The sequence below is a fragment of the Bidens hawaiensis genome, unplaced genomic scaffold, assembly GCF_021521415.1.
Source record: "Bidens hawaiensis isolate Kalapana, Puna unplaced genomic scaffold, B.hawaiensis_p1.1 tig00024303_1, whole genome shotgun sequence".
Lineage (NCBI taxonomy): Eukaryota > Viridiplantae > Streptophyta > Magnoliopsida > Asterales > Asteraceae > Bidens > Bidens hawaiensis.
The window spans coordinates 112491-127220 of NW_027493833.1; the positions used below are offsets into that span (position 1 = coordinate 112491).

A 14730-nucleotide genomic window follows, 5' to 3' on the forward strand; every position below is an offset into this window, starting at 1 on the left:
ATTACATCATGAATAAATGATTAATGAATTATAGATTAATGAGCCAAACGCGAGCTTCAAAATCATTTAGCGAGCCTAGCATGAGAACTACTCATGAGCTGAGTTTAAGTTTCTGCGATAGAGATTTATGTGAGCCAAGTTCGAGTTGTCTAATTAAATGAAATGAGTTGTGCTCGAGCTTAGACGAGCCCGAGCTAACTCGCTGGCAGGAACGACTCGACGAGTGTGAAGGCTTAAATCGAAACAAGATTTTGTGGTCTTTTCATCACAATTGTATAGAAACAAAAATTGCTTATTACAAGTTTTGAACTCATAACCTATACTTTAGTAACAACCAAGCCTATCACCACACTAATACATTATTTTGAGTTTACTTTACCCATTATAATATATCTATATATAAAGTTTTTTTGACTTTAGGGCCTTAATCAAATGTGGGCCTCATACCCGCTGGTTTACACCCTTACAAAATGATATATCACAGTCAAAGTCTTTTGATACTAGACCAGATTTCAAGCCTATATAAACAACTTGCATGGCAAATTTGAAATGATAAGCAACCACATTTCCATAGCCGCAAACACATTGCAAACTAAGCTCGGTAAGTATGAAGTATCTATATTTTCTTTCTTTCTTATTCAAGAGTGTATGTAACATCCCGAAATTTCTAAAGTAATATTTATTATATTATTTTGTCGGGTGAAATAAACGAGTTAGTGGAACGATAATAATAATAGCAAAATATGAAGACTTAGTAAGATAATTAGATGGGATTAGATATGGACCAAAAAGGAAATATGGGTCTTCGGTCCATGGGCTTAAGGGAGTATAAATACCCCCTTAAACCCCAATCCTTTCCATTCCATCCATTTATCCATCCTAATCTCTACACACTCCAAAACACACACAACCCGAACCAAGATCCAAAGGCGAGGACCCAAGCTCGTTGGTGCTAGATCGTCGTGATGAACCAAAGCAACAAGACCAGCTCGTGTTCGTAGTTCGACTCATTTACGGTACGTTTATATCGAGAACTTGTTCGTTTAGGTTTGGATTAGTATAGAAATGATAGATCTGTGTTTGTATGGTAAAAACGAATCCAACAAAGCTAAACTTACTGAAAATGGATATGATTTGATGGGTTAATCGATTGATAAAAGAACCCGTAACCTATATGCCTAAATCGCACCCTTTAAACATCGATGTTAGGTCGATTTGATGGTTGGGGTTTGTAGGCGCTGGTCAGACGATTCCGTGGATACCTAAATCGAGTTATTTGGTTAAGAAACAAAGATGATTAAGGGATTTAAGGACGAACAGTACCTGCAGCTGGACAACTTCGCCTGCAAGCTAAGTTCGCCTGATGAACTTCGCCTGCAAGCTAAGTTCGCCTGATGAACTTCGCCTGCAAAGCTAAGTTCGCCTGATGACAACTTCGCTGTAAAGCTAAGTTCGCCTGATGACAACTTCGCCTGCAAAGCTAAGTTCGCCTGATGAACTTCGCCTGCAAAGCTAAGTTCGCCCGATGACAACTTCGCCTGCAAAGCTAAGTTCGCCTAAGGTTTAACTTCGCCTAAAGCTAAGTTCGCCTAAGGTTTAACTTCGCCTAAGGCCAAGTTCGCCTAATTGATAACTTCGCCTACGGCCAAGTTCGCCTAAATGGTAACTTCGCCTACGGCCAAGTTCGCCTAATTGATAACTTCGCCTACGGCCAAGCTCGACCCCAGCCAGGGGCTCTGCCCCTTGGACCCTGCTAGGGGCTGCTGCCCCTAGACCCCGCTGCCAGGGGCGCTGCCCCCGGACCCTCGTTCGTTGTGGGTACTAGTTAAGACTAGAAAGATGATATGAGAAGTGATAGTTAATTGATACGTATACTTGTTATACAGTCAGCCGTGCACAACTGAAGAAAGGGATTACGATTAACGGTGAACGTAACCGTGTTCAGGTGAGTTTCTAGCCCCAATTATGTGTCATGTTTTCGGGGCTGTGTGCATACTCAATATGTTTGTTAATACGCTTATCCTAAGAGATAAGTGTATGCCTTATGTGAATAATGTGAAATGTATGAATGATGGCTTGACGGTACGTGAACGATCTTCGGATATTGCACGTACTGTCAGGTTGTAACGCTAAGTATAAGGTAAGTATGATATGTATGCTTATGTGTATGAATGTGATAAAGTTAATAAAAGCAGGAAAGGATGGATGTACGATAACGAAGAGGGAATCGAACCCTACTAATATTCGAGAACTAGGGAACCGAACCCTACTAATATTCGAGGAAAGAGGGAACCGAGCCCTAATAATACTCGAGGAAAGAGGGTACCGAGCCCTAATAATACTCGAGGAAGGAGGGTACCGAGCCCTAATAATACTCGAGGAAGGAGGGTACCGAGCCCTAATAATACTCGAGGAATGTAGGGCGTAATGCTCTTTATAACGTAAGATATGAAAGTAAGTTAATACAAAAGAAAGTATGAAAGTATGAAAGTATGAAAGGATGAATGAAAGAATATAAGTTTATGTGTATTGCATAGTGTATGATTAACTAGAACTCACTCAGCGTAGCTGACTTTTAGTATGCACGCAGGTGAGTAGGATGAGGCAGCTCGCTTGAGGAGACACGTGGCACTGAATAAGAGGCTGGCATCGGAAGACTCAAGACGTTTAAGTTTAATGTTTCGTTTATTTTGAAAGACAAAATGATGTTTTAAGACAAGATGTGTTTTATTATGAAATGTTTTATGAAAGCTTTTATATTCCGCGAATGTTTTAATTAACTCTGATATTTAGAACTGCGTTTATGAGTAAATCCAACATGAAAGTAGGGCTACCGGGTTCGGGGCCTTACAGTGTAGATATTCAAAGTGATATTTCTGCAGGATAGTTAAGATGGAGTTAGAGCTATTTATCCTTTTCATGGTGGTGTTGTATGTGTTTACGGCGGCATGCTTGTGTTATGCAAGTGGCTTTCCCGGTTCCATGGAGGAAGTTGAGGTTCTGAAGCATCTGAATCGTTTAAATAAACCTCCGGTTAAATCCATCAAGGTCTGTTATTTTTCTTTGTATAATTTTACTAGTCTACCATTCCTCCTGTCATATGACCATGCATGGTCTTTGGAAGGCCTAAAGCGCATAATAAAATTGAGGCCCTTTTCGTAAGAAAATTTGTTTTCGATCCTATTACTCTCATGTCATTTATGCATATGTATAATTATACACCACAAACCCTAATGTTGAACAATCTCAAAAACTAAAATTACATACATATAATTTGTTACCTTTTAGCATTTGGGGGCCTCTAGAGAAGTGATTGCTTTATTTCACTTCCCTTGTACCACCCTTGGTTCGAGTGAAATTTTAGCTAATGACATAATTTGTGAACTTTTTAATAGAGCCCTGACGGTGATATAATAGATTGTGTTCATATCTCTCATCAACCAGCTTTTGATCATCCGCTTCTAAAAAATCATACCATCAAGGTTTGCTTCTTTTCTCCTGTATGTTCAAATTATTAATCTTGAGTGTTAATACATGATTTAAAATGTAGTAATACTATGTGATTATATATAGATGAGGCCAAGTGATCATCCAAATTGGATAAAGGATAGCAACATAAAAATAAACGCTTCAAAAGTAATTACTCAATTGTGGCATTCAAATGGAAAGTGTCCAACAGGGACAATCCCCATTATAAGAACAAAGAAAGAGGACATACTAAGAGCAGATTCTCTTAAAAATTATGGGAAGAAGAAGAAGAAGATTTTTCATGTTGCTCAACCAAGCTTCACCGGTCCTCTAAACGGCCATGAGGTAAGCCGTAAGCCTCTTCAGCCTATGTGTAATCTACATCTTATTAATTTCATAATTTTTCTAGCTTGAATTTGAGTGTTTTCTGTAGTATGCGCATGCACAAACTGGTCGAGGGAATTTTTATGGAGCAAAAGCAACATTTAATCTTTGGAACCCAATGGTTCAAGAAGAAAATGAATTTAGTTTAAGTCAACTATGTGAAGAGGTAGGTCCCAGCAGAGCCCAGTTGGACCCGCAAGACTCACCTTAAACAGGAACGTCTGCGCAGAGACCAACTGGATCCGCAGGACCAACCATGCTCAGAGACGTGACGTCCTTACGCGCAGTACGCAAGCTGGTCCCGCAGGAAATGCCTCCCAATGGTGAAGGACTCCGCCTGTCCCCGCAGCCTCGGATACAAGCCATTAGGGAAGGCCACCCGCGCAGCATGGCTACACGCACAAGGCACTTAGCTCTCGATCATTCAGTGTCACCTGAAGGAATGAGCCAAGCCGGGAGCAATCCCGCACAGAGGCGGGAGGGGGAATACTCCCGCCCAAATAAGCCAGTCCGTATACTGAAGGATCTTTTACTGTACCTGACGAGGTATGGGCGAAAGATCTGATCAGAGATACGACAGCTCACTGATACAGTATGGCGAGCAGCATGCTCCTGTACTGTATCACTATTAGCCGCTGCCTACTCACCAACTACTGCCATACCACGTGCGTAGCCGTCAGTTGGTGGAACAGGAATAGTATACAGCAGGCCTGGTCACTATCAGCCGCTACCTACCCACCAACTACCAGCAGGGCACGTGCGTAGGCTACTGTTGGTGGAACAGGAATACTGTTGCAGCCGGCCATACCTCTTTGGAAACCTACCTTCGGCTATAAATACCACAAATGGTATGACCATCTCATCTTATCATATCTTATTACATTATCATCATAATATACCTGATATCTGCTCTAGCAATCTCTTAATATACTTTTATATTTAAAGAGCAATCTAGTCTGATTCTCACGCCGGAGGGTGGTCACAAGGAGGAACCCCCCCCCTTCTCAGTGACGAGCTCACGGTGTCTGTTTTGCAGGTTATCAGAAGAACCATCTTCCAAGGGTCTAACCCCTCGTGGGAAACATCTCTCCAACCCCCAGGTTACCAGTAACCTGCCCGGGGTTCGGTTAGTGTTTCTTCATTGGCGCCATCCGTGCATAAAGCTAGAACTACAATTTTCTCCAGTTTTTTCAAAACTTTATACAAAAGATGGTTAGAGAAATTCCGGTAACCACAACCCCAGCTATTGGGGGGAATACCGGCAACACAGTTTTTACAAACACTACTCCGGCTACCGAAGCCGGAGCAAGTGAAGTAAATTTTACGAACACTACCCCACTTACTAAAGCAGGGGCAAGTGCAGTAAATGACCGCCTACTGGGATCCACCGATACCCAGTTTGAAAAACGAAGACTCCCCCGCCAGACTCTCGACGAAGTCAAGGCATGGGCGGAGGCACGACAAAAGGAATTCCAGGCTGAGTTGAACGAACGCTTGCGTTCCGTGCAACAGGCCGACGAATTCGAATACTGGGAGGATGACTCGGAGGAATCCGACTCCGACGCGAACCCTCGTCATAAGGCAAAAGGGAAGCGTAAAGAAACGAAAACCCAACCAAAAAGGCATTTTGGACAAGCCTTCAAACCAAAAAGCATAGATGGAAGTCCACGAGACTTCTCTAAAACGTTCAGACCAAACGTTACAAATGCAGGAACGTCCAAATTTGCACGGGACATTGCTGAAGCAATTGCCCCGAAAAGTGCTAAACAAATGCCTAACATAGGCACATATGACGGCCTATCTGATCCAGACGATCATTTGAACAGGTTCATAGCGGGGGCAACCGTTAGCAATTGGACGGAACCCACGTGGTGTTACATGTTCCAAATGACGCTGGTGGGGGCTGCTAGGGCTTGGTTTGATCGTTTACCGGTTAACCACATTTACGACTGGGCAGACTTCCAGCAGAAGTTTAGCCAACACTTCAGCCAGCAGCGAAAGTATACCGAGGAGCAATGGACAATCCTCAAATGCACACGGGAAGAAGATGAATCTCTGCCAAACTTCATCACTCGCTTCAACTCAAAGAAGTTAAGTTTGGGCAATATCAGCGAGGATCTTGTTCGCGCAGCCTTCATCCAGGGCGCGCAAGACCCAGAGCTTATCCGCACCCTAACGGGTAAAGATGGAATGCCATCCACATGGGATGGCATCATGACAGCAGCCAAACGCTATGCGGAAACGGAGAAGCAACTGGGTAGAGACCTTCCGCAGAACACAAACCTTTACACCCAGAGGACGAGAGAGGACAACGTCCTCACCGCCCGATTGAACAAAAAACGGAAGCAAGGCATTTGGCAGTCAAGGGTAAACTTTGACACCTCATCCGGCTTACAACACCGATTGGGTGAAAGGGATAATGTAAAGCCGCACCGGAACCCCAGATGGACGCCACTTACCAAAAGCGTCACTGACATATTTGCTAATGAAGAGCTCCCATGGCCAAAGCCTCCAGAAATCCGACATCGTCACGATGCCGATCGGAGCAAGTACTGTGACTATCACAGAACAAAAGGCCACAACACTGAAGAATGCATAGACGTAAAAGACATGGTCGAAACATTCGTCAGAGATGGGACGCTCGCGCACCTCGTGGCGAAATAAAAGCTAAGCAGGCAGGCAGGTGCGTGTGGAACCACGGCTGGGGTAAACACGAATAAAAAATCAGCTTCAATAGACTACATGCTGCGTAAAGAACGAGATCCCGAAACAGGTGCGTGTCGGCTCGATGGCGCTCCCATCCCAACAACATGGAAGGGAGCTCATTTACACAGTTTGCATGTAAATCAATTCCAATTTGTAAAGAAAAGGCCAAGAGCCACTTCTAATGGAAATGATTCTCTCTAGAACATCGAAGATGATGATTTTACATTTATACTTTTCTGGACACTATTATGCCGGTTTTCACCGCATAATTACGTGAAGTCATTGCATGGGAAGGCGGTCCTACCCGCACGAACCCAATAACGTAACAAACCTTCACGCAGGTCAGTTGAAGGGGAAAAAATTCAGCACCCAAAAATGAAAGTGCCGGTCTATCCGCATGAATCATTAAGGAAACTGAATAATAACCTGTCAACAACCGCGCGTCGAACGGTTAAAACTATCCAACACTGGACGACATTCATATCACGTGAAGTCGTTGCGTGGGAAGGCGGTCTTACCCGCACGAACCCAATAACGTGGCAAACCTTCACGCAGGTCAGTTGAAGGAGTTCATCCCATTAAATGAAAGTGCCGGTCTATCCCGCATGAATCATTCGAGGGAACTGCACCAACAACCGCGCGTCGAACGGTTCAAAACAAAATTCTTAAAAAGATGAGAAAAACCTACACGCAGGTCAGATAAGGGTAAAGTCTTGCCATCCTACTAAGTGCAAGTGACGGTTCTACCCGCACAATCACGAAAGAGGAAGCAAAACTTCACACCTATTATCAACCACGTTCAAAGGTTAACTTATCCTCAAAAGATGAGAAACCTACACGCAGGTCAGATAAGGGTAAAGTTGTGCCATCCTACTAAGTGCAAGTGACGGTTCTACCCGCACAATCACGAAAGAGGAAGCAAAACTTCACACCTATTATCAACCACGTTCAAAGGTTAACTTATCCTAAAAAAGTAAGAAAAACCAGCACGCAGGTTAGATAAAAGTTAAAGTTTAGCCATCCTACCAAGTGCAAGTGACGGTTCTACCCGCACAATCACGAAGGAGGAAGCGAAACTTTAACCCACTATCAACCACGTTCAAAGGTTCTTATTCTGAACACTTGGAAAATTGCTAATTTAAACTAAGTATGCAAGTCATAAGTTTATAAAGCAAGGAACCCAAAGAAGGAAATAACAGTCTTATACGCAAAAAGGTTAATATTTCAATGATGTATTACAACAGTGGCCGGGTAACTACCCGCCTAAAAGAAATCTATACAAAGCTAAGTCTATCCTAGCAGTGGGAAGGGATCTTCAGGATCAGGCTTCAGGGCCACCTCCGCTTGGACCAGCACCGTCAGAGCGCGGCTGCCCAAGGAAAGCCTTAAGGATGTTTAGCCCATCATCAGCAGCAGCAACTTCATTCACCTTCTCCACCACTGGATGCGGGAAGGCAGCGTACTGGTTCACAGCATGGTCATAAGCAGCTTCAGTATTAACATTGAATAAAGGGAAGTTGGAGGGCGGAAAGCCTCTCTCAGCGAACCCTAGACCAAGCAGGAAGCCAGTCTTCTGCCCATCCTCATGAGAAGCGTTGAGGGCTGCGCTCATCGCATCGTCATAAGAGGTCTCTGAGAGGACCTGACGCACAACCTACAAAAGAAAATTACAAGTTAGAACATTTTCTAATTACAAGTAGAAAAGAGAGAAAAAAAGAGGATACCTGAGGCAACGCTTCTCGAAGTAGCCATTGGAGGGTAGCTTGCACTTCGTCACGGGCGCGTTCGGCTTCGCTTTGGTTCAGATTGGCAAGTAATACTTCCTTTGCGGCAGCCTCTTCGACGCCCTTAAGCTTCCGCTCGGTTTGGTCAAGCACCCCCCTCTGGTCAAGAATCTCTTGCAGCTTCTTGGCGTCTTCCATTGCCAAGGCGTCATGAGCATGCTGAAGAGCCTTTAATTTGCATTTAAGCTGCTCATTCTCTTCGCGAAGTGGCTCAGCAACAGCTTCAGCTTTGGCAGCCCTCTCAGTTGAGTTTCGCGCAGTCTCCTTGGCCAGCCGAAGCTGTTCATTCACAGCTTGGGCAGCCTTGGAGCGGGCCTCGAGTCGCGCCTGGACTTCAACCTCGAGGGCCTTGAATGCCTTCTCCTTCTCGGCTGCGGCAGCGGCCAACTGCCGGTTCTCCTCCCGAAGAGCCCGCGCTTCAGATACATCTTTGGCGCGAGCTGCTTTTAACTTGTCGTTTTCACGACAAAGCAACTCGACGCGGGGCTGCGTCCGGGCCTGGAGAACCCGAAGCTCATTGGTTAGCCTACCCTCTTGGTAGCTAGCCATGGCTTCCCCCAACGCACCAGGAGGAGCAGCGTGGCGAGCCCAGTCCACGCACTCCACAGGGGTGCGAAGGGTTGTTCCTCGGCGTATGTTCCATCTTGGAACATACACTTCATTGGAATCCGACACTGCAAAAAAAACAAAGGCAGTTAGGAAAAGATGATAAAAATATATAAGGGAAAAAAAAGAACCCTACGTACCTGTAGGGTCAATAACAGGCCGATAGCCGCCAAACCCATCACCTGAACCTAAAGGAAATCCATCCAACAGGTCAGGCAGACGGGAAGGTGGCATAGATCGGCGGAAAGCCCGGCGTGTACCTGATGGTCCGGCCGTCGGTGCCGGTGGCGCAGGTATAGTGGCAGCCGCTGTGGTAGCCGTTGTTGGCACCGCCTCCTCAGCAACAGTAACCGCCGGCTCCGTGAAAGATGCTGTAAAAATTGCACTCACGGCCGGCGGAGACACCTTCTCAGCTGGAACAGCCTCAGGAAGGCTGGAACCAGCGGAAGCAGACGCCTGGGTCGACGCCTCGGGAAGGCTGACCAAGCCTACCGTCATTGGCGGGGGAACACTTGCTCCAACTCCACCCTGGAATGCGTCAACATCCACACCTGCACAAGCAAAAGTGTTAGAAAAATTTATTTGAAACAACAAATTTAGACAAGAACTATGGGGGTACTCACGGGGTTTCTTGAGCTTGAACGCACGGACGAGCGGGGGCGAACCCGATGGAGCCGGCCTCTTGACACCGGTAACCGTCGTCGTCGCTGCCTCCCCGGAGGTAACACCTGCAGCCTCCGGAGCGGTGGTCTCCTCACCACCGGGCTTCCCCGCCACCTCTGCATTATCTGACTCCGAGTCAGATAGGACTACCGGGTCGGCCGTAGAGGCCACCTTCTCCTTGCCCTTCCCGACGGCAGCCTTTTTCTTCCGCACCAGTGGAGGACCTTCTGCGGATTCCTCAGAAGAAGAAATGTCATGAACTCCAGCAGCAGGCACAGCATTGAGAGGTTCAGGGTAGAAGATAGGCTTACCTGGCCGTCGGTGGCTCAGGATCTCTTGGCCTGGCGGGTAAACCTCCACGAACCGACCCGCGGTCTGCTCTAAGATGGGCAACTCGTTCTCGTCCAGAGCACGAGTACCCATCCGCGCAGGACCATCTTCCTCCCGCGTGTTCAGGAGCGACTGAAGATCGTTCCCCTCTGAAATCAAGAAAGTTAGTAAAAATCGAAGTCAGCAAAATGAAACAAGACGTACCATAAGGGACAGAGTTCGAACCATATTCAAGGACGATCGGAACCTTATCCGCATTCGCCGCCTTCCACACCCGGCTCATCCCCAGCATCACCATCGCCGACTCCGGAAAACGGAAAACCGGGGACTGGACCCGGGAAATCTTCGAGAACCATTCCGCCTCCTCGTAGTTGAGGGCGGGAAGGTTCGGAAGCGCCTGGCCATTCTTGAACTTCATGGCAATGGGGATGGCGCGAGCGGATATGAAGAAGAACTCTCTTCTCCAGGAGCGAAGACTCCGCTCGGTGGTACAAATCTTTAAACCCTTGATACGGGTTGTAAGAGTGTACCACCCTTGGATGCACCTCCATGTATAGAAGGTCATCAGGCGATCAACGAGGGGCTCAAGGCCCAGTATCCGGCACACCCACTCAAAGTGCCGGACCTTGGCAATGGCCATGGGGTGCACCTCTGTCAGGTGCACACCGTGCCTCTCCAGGACACGGTACACAAACTTTGTCAACGGAAACCTAAGGTTCCCGTAGACAAAGAATGCAGCATAAACCCCGATCTTGCCACTAGGGGCATCGTACACAGTATGGTGGGGTTCAGGAAACTCAGGCTCGAGAGACTCGAGCATGAACTTCCTGATGATATACTGGTACAGATCGACAGGAAGAGAGCACTGGCATTCGCCAGCAGTCTTCTGGTCATCAGCATCATGAGAAGACATGGTGGAAGAAAGACGAAAAGAGATTTCAGGGTAATGCTTTACTAAACAGAAAAATTCGCCGGAAATTACTTGAGAAGAAGAGATGAAAGTGGAAAGTGTGAATTGCAAATAACCCTCTCCCCCTTTATATAGTAATCGCAATTAATGCGGTGAATTTAATGCGGAGGAGAGAGAAATCAAATGTGCAATGAAACTATGACACGTGGCAAAAAGCAAGCTGGCAACAGCTATTGAAAGGACGTGTGCCAGTAATTTCGCGGCCACGCGCCCGAAAAATCGCTCCCACGCGCCTGAAAAAGCGACTGGAATGACCATGTTCTGTCACGTCACCATAACTTCCTGCACGTCCTGACACAGTCAGAAGAAACCGTCGCACGACGATTCAGAGGTTTATCTTTTCACCAACTCTTCGAATTTCAAAATTCAAAATTCGAAAGTATTAAAAAGTAAGCGGGAAAATACCCCTTACCCCTTGGCAAGCAAGTAACCGTAAGACGGATGCGGGTACAGTGTAAAGGCAAAACCCTTCACATACCTAGCACCCGCAGGGAATTGAAGCCAAATAAACCTTGGCAAACAAGTAACCGTAAGCCGGCTGCGGGTACAGTGTAAAGGCAAAACCCTTCACATACCTAGCACCCGCAGGGAATTGAAGCCAAGAAAACCTTGGCGAACAAGTAACCATAAGACGGATGCGGGTACAGTATTAAGGCAAAACCCTTCACATACCTAGCACCCGCAGGGAATTGAAGCCAAGTACCTCGGCAAACAAGTAACCGTAAGACGGATGCGGGTACAGTGTTAAGGCAAAACCCTTCACATACCTAGCACCCGCAGGGAATTGACGCCAGGAATACCTTGACAGTAAAGTAACCGTAAGACGAGCGCAGGTACAGTGTTAAGGCAAAACCCTTCACATACCTAGCGCTCCGCTGGGAATTGAAACCAAGAAGGATCTTCTGGGCAATGCTTGCGGAAACGGAAATGGCATCCCCGCATAGCGGGAACATCGAGGACTACGTTGTTTGAAGCTCCAGGGTGGAATTGGTGGTCTTAACATAATTGATCACTATGTTCAAAACTACCAAAACCTCATGGAAAATACATACAACTGGGACTCAATGCTCCTGACTTGCGAGGAGGTTACAGACCTACCCGCATCATACCCAAAGACCAAGCAGGAAACTCGGGCATTTCTGCAAGTGACAAGGACTTCCGCGGAAAGAATCCCCATGGAAAACCTTACAAAACCCTTTTCAAAAACCCTTTGCTCAAGTCCAAAAGTTCACCTTACTTCATTAAACACTCATGAGAAGAACATTGGACTGGGGGGACTTGAAGAGGTAGGTCCCAGCAGAGCCCAGTTGGACCCGCAAGACTCACCTTAAACAGGAACGTCTGCGCAGAGACCAACTGGATCCGCAGGACCAACCATGCTCAGAGACGTGACGTCCTTACGCGCAGTACGCAAGCTGGTCCCGCAGGAAATGCCTCCCAATGGTGAAGGACTCCGCCTGTCCCCGCAGCCTCGGATACAAGCCATTAGGGAAGGCCACCCGCGCAGCATGGCTACACGCACAAGGCACTTAGCTCTCGATCATTCAGTGTCACCTGAAGGAATGAGCCAAGCCGGGAGCAATCCCGCACAGAGGCGGGAGGGGGAATACTCCCGCCCAAATAAGCCAGTCCGTATACTGAAGGATCTTTTACTGTACCTGACGAGGTATGGGCGAAAGATCTGATCAGAGATACGACAGCTCACTGATACAGTATGGCGAGCAGCATGCTCCTGTACTGTATCACTATTAGCCGCTGCCTACTCACCAACTACTGCCATACCACGTGCGTAGCCGTCAGTTGGTGGAACAGGAATAGTATACAGCAGGCCTGGTCACTATCAGCCGCTACCTACCCACCAACTACCAGCAGGGCACGTGCGTAGGCTACTGTTGGTGGAACAGGAATACTGTTGCAGCCGGCCATACCTCTTTGGAAACCTACCTTCGGCTATAAATACCACAAATGGTATGACCATCTCATCTTATCATATCTTATTACATTATCATCATAATATACCTGATATCTGCTCTAGCAATCTCTTAATATACTTTTATATTTAAAGAGCAATCTAGTCTGATTCTCACGCCGGAGGGTGGTCACAAGGAGGAACCCCCCCCCTTCTCAGTGACGAGCTCACGGTGTCTGTTTTGCAGGTTATCAGAAGAACCATCTTCCAAGGGTCTAACCCCTCGTGGGAAACATCTCTCCAACCCCCAGGTTACCAGTAACCTGCCCGGGGTTCGGTTAGTGTTTCTTCACTATGGATAGTTGCAGGTCCTGCTCAAAATTTGAATACTATTGAAGCTGGTTGGCACGTGAGTACTCAATAAAACTATTAAATAATTAAAGCAAATTAAATATCCACTAACTTTGAAATTACAGGTGGTTCCTATGCTTAATGGAGATAGAAACACAAGGCTCTTCATATACTGGACTATAAGTTGATGAAAATTTTTGCTAGATATAGTATGCCTTTATTCAACAATTTCATGATTTTATCGGTTATATGTTGGGCAGAGTGATGGATATCAAACAACAGGATGTTACGACCTTAAATGTTCCGGATTTGTTCAAACAAACAATGAGATTGCAATCGGAGGCAGCATATCTCCTACTTCACAAGTTGATGGTTCTCAATATGATATTACCATACTTATCTGGAAGGTATAATTTCTTCAATGCTGTTCAATTATATCATCTTCTTACTATATTGGTTTAAAAGCAAAGGTTGTGAGAATATGTGACATTTCTTAAACCATTGTTGGTACGTAGGACACAAGACAGGGAGTATGGTGGATGCAAGTGGATGGAAAGGTAATAGGATATTGGCCGGCCTCATTGTTTTGGTACTTAAGTGAGAGGGCATCACATTTAGATTTCGGCGGGGAGATAGTTAACAGAGGCTTAGGGGGGCAGCATACGATGACGCAAATGGGCAATGGTCATTTCCCCCAAGAAGGAGCTGGGAAAGCAAGTTACATAAAAGATATTCAATCAGTCGACGAATCCAACACTCTAAGGGATCTTCGAGATCTCACCGCCATGACTTCTCCATCAAAGAGTTGCTATGATATTGTGAAAAACGACAATGAGAACCACTTTTTCTTTGGTGGACCTGGTCGCAACCAGAACTGCCCGTGAAAGGATTGAACGAAGCAGCGTATTAAGAGAGATTATGCCATATTTTCATTTTCTATATTGTTTATGTTACACCTATTGTACCTTCTGTGATGATTATGTGTGCAATATATGCATAGTTAACCGGGTCAACAGGTCCGGGCCGACCGCCACCCGTGAAACCCAGCCGGGTTTTTAGAAACGTCCAAAATACGTTGACCCGGCCCGGTATAGGGACCGGGTCCCGGTCCGACCAGCCTGGCCGGGCCGGGTTTCAAAACACTGGTTAGTGGGTATGATGACTTAGCTAATTGTTACACACAAAATAGCATATGTCTCAGTGGTACCCACTTGTTTGCTCATCTCATTAGCCATAACTATGTGGATGTAATCCATCGAAATCCGGTTCTTCGATTACGAACTCTTTTTCATAATTGTTTTCAAAATTTTGACGATACATGCTACAAATTAGCAGAATATATCAAACAACTTAACAATTTTATTTTCTTTCCATGAATCAATATAAATTTGGTTTTCTGGATGTAATACATTTTGTTTTATGGCCCGGAGGCTATGAATTTTCTGAGTAACAGCGTGTCATGCATGGTACTTTTTCGGCTCCTAAGTCCCAAAGCTTCGTATTTAGTAGGATCGGCTTTGCTATTCAAAAGAGTTTTGACGCAGCTTGTTGCCCGTTTA

At 46.0% G+C, this 14730-nt stretch overlaps 1 protein-coding gene across 1 annotated transcript; it reads left to right on the plus strand.

Annotated features, from left to right (window-relative positions):
- The first annotated feature begins 2892 nt into the window (after window positions 1-2892).
- On the plus strand, window positions 2893-14055 carry LOC143569088 (protein neprosin-like). The gene is made up of 6 exons (XM_077055076.1): window positions 2893-3048; window positions 3396-3482; window positions 3574-3813; window positions 3902-4018; window positions 13432-13578; window positions 13687-14055. The coding sequence occupies exons 1-6, from the start codon at window positions 2893-2895 to the stop codon at window positions 14053-14055; spliced, it is 1116 nt and encodes a 371-aa protein (XP_076911191.1).
- Window positions 14056-14730: the final 675 nt, after the last annotated feature.

Bases quoted from the DNA above. Each gene is read 5' to 3' on its own strand.
- LOC143569088 (XM_077055076.1), top strand. From the start codon at position 2,893: ATGGAGTTAGAGCTATTTATCCTTTTCATGGTGGTGTTGTATGTGTTT. The intron at 3,814-3,901 runs GTAAGCCGTAAG...TGTTTTCTGTAG, and splicing joins GTCCTCTAAACGGCCATGAG to TATGCGCATGCACAAACTGG. The intron at 4,019-13,431 runs GTAGGTCCCAGC...TATGTTGGGCAG, and splicing joins TAAGTCAACTATGTGAAGAG to AGTGATGGATATCAAACAAC.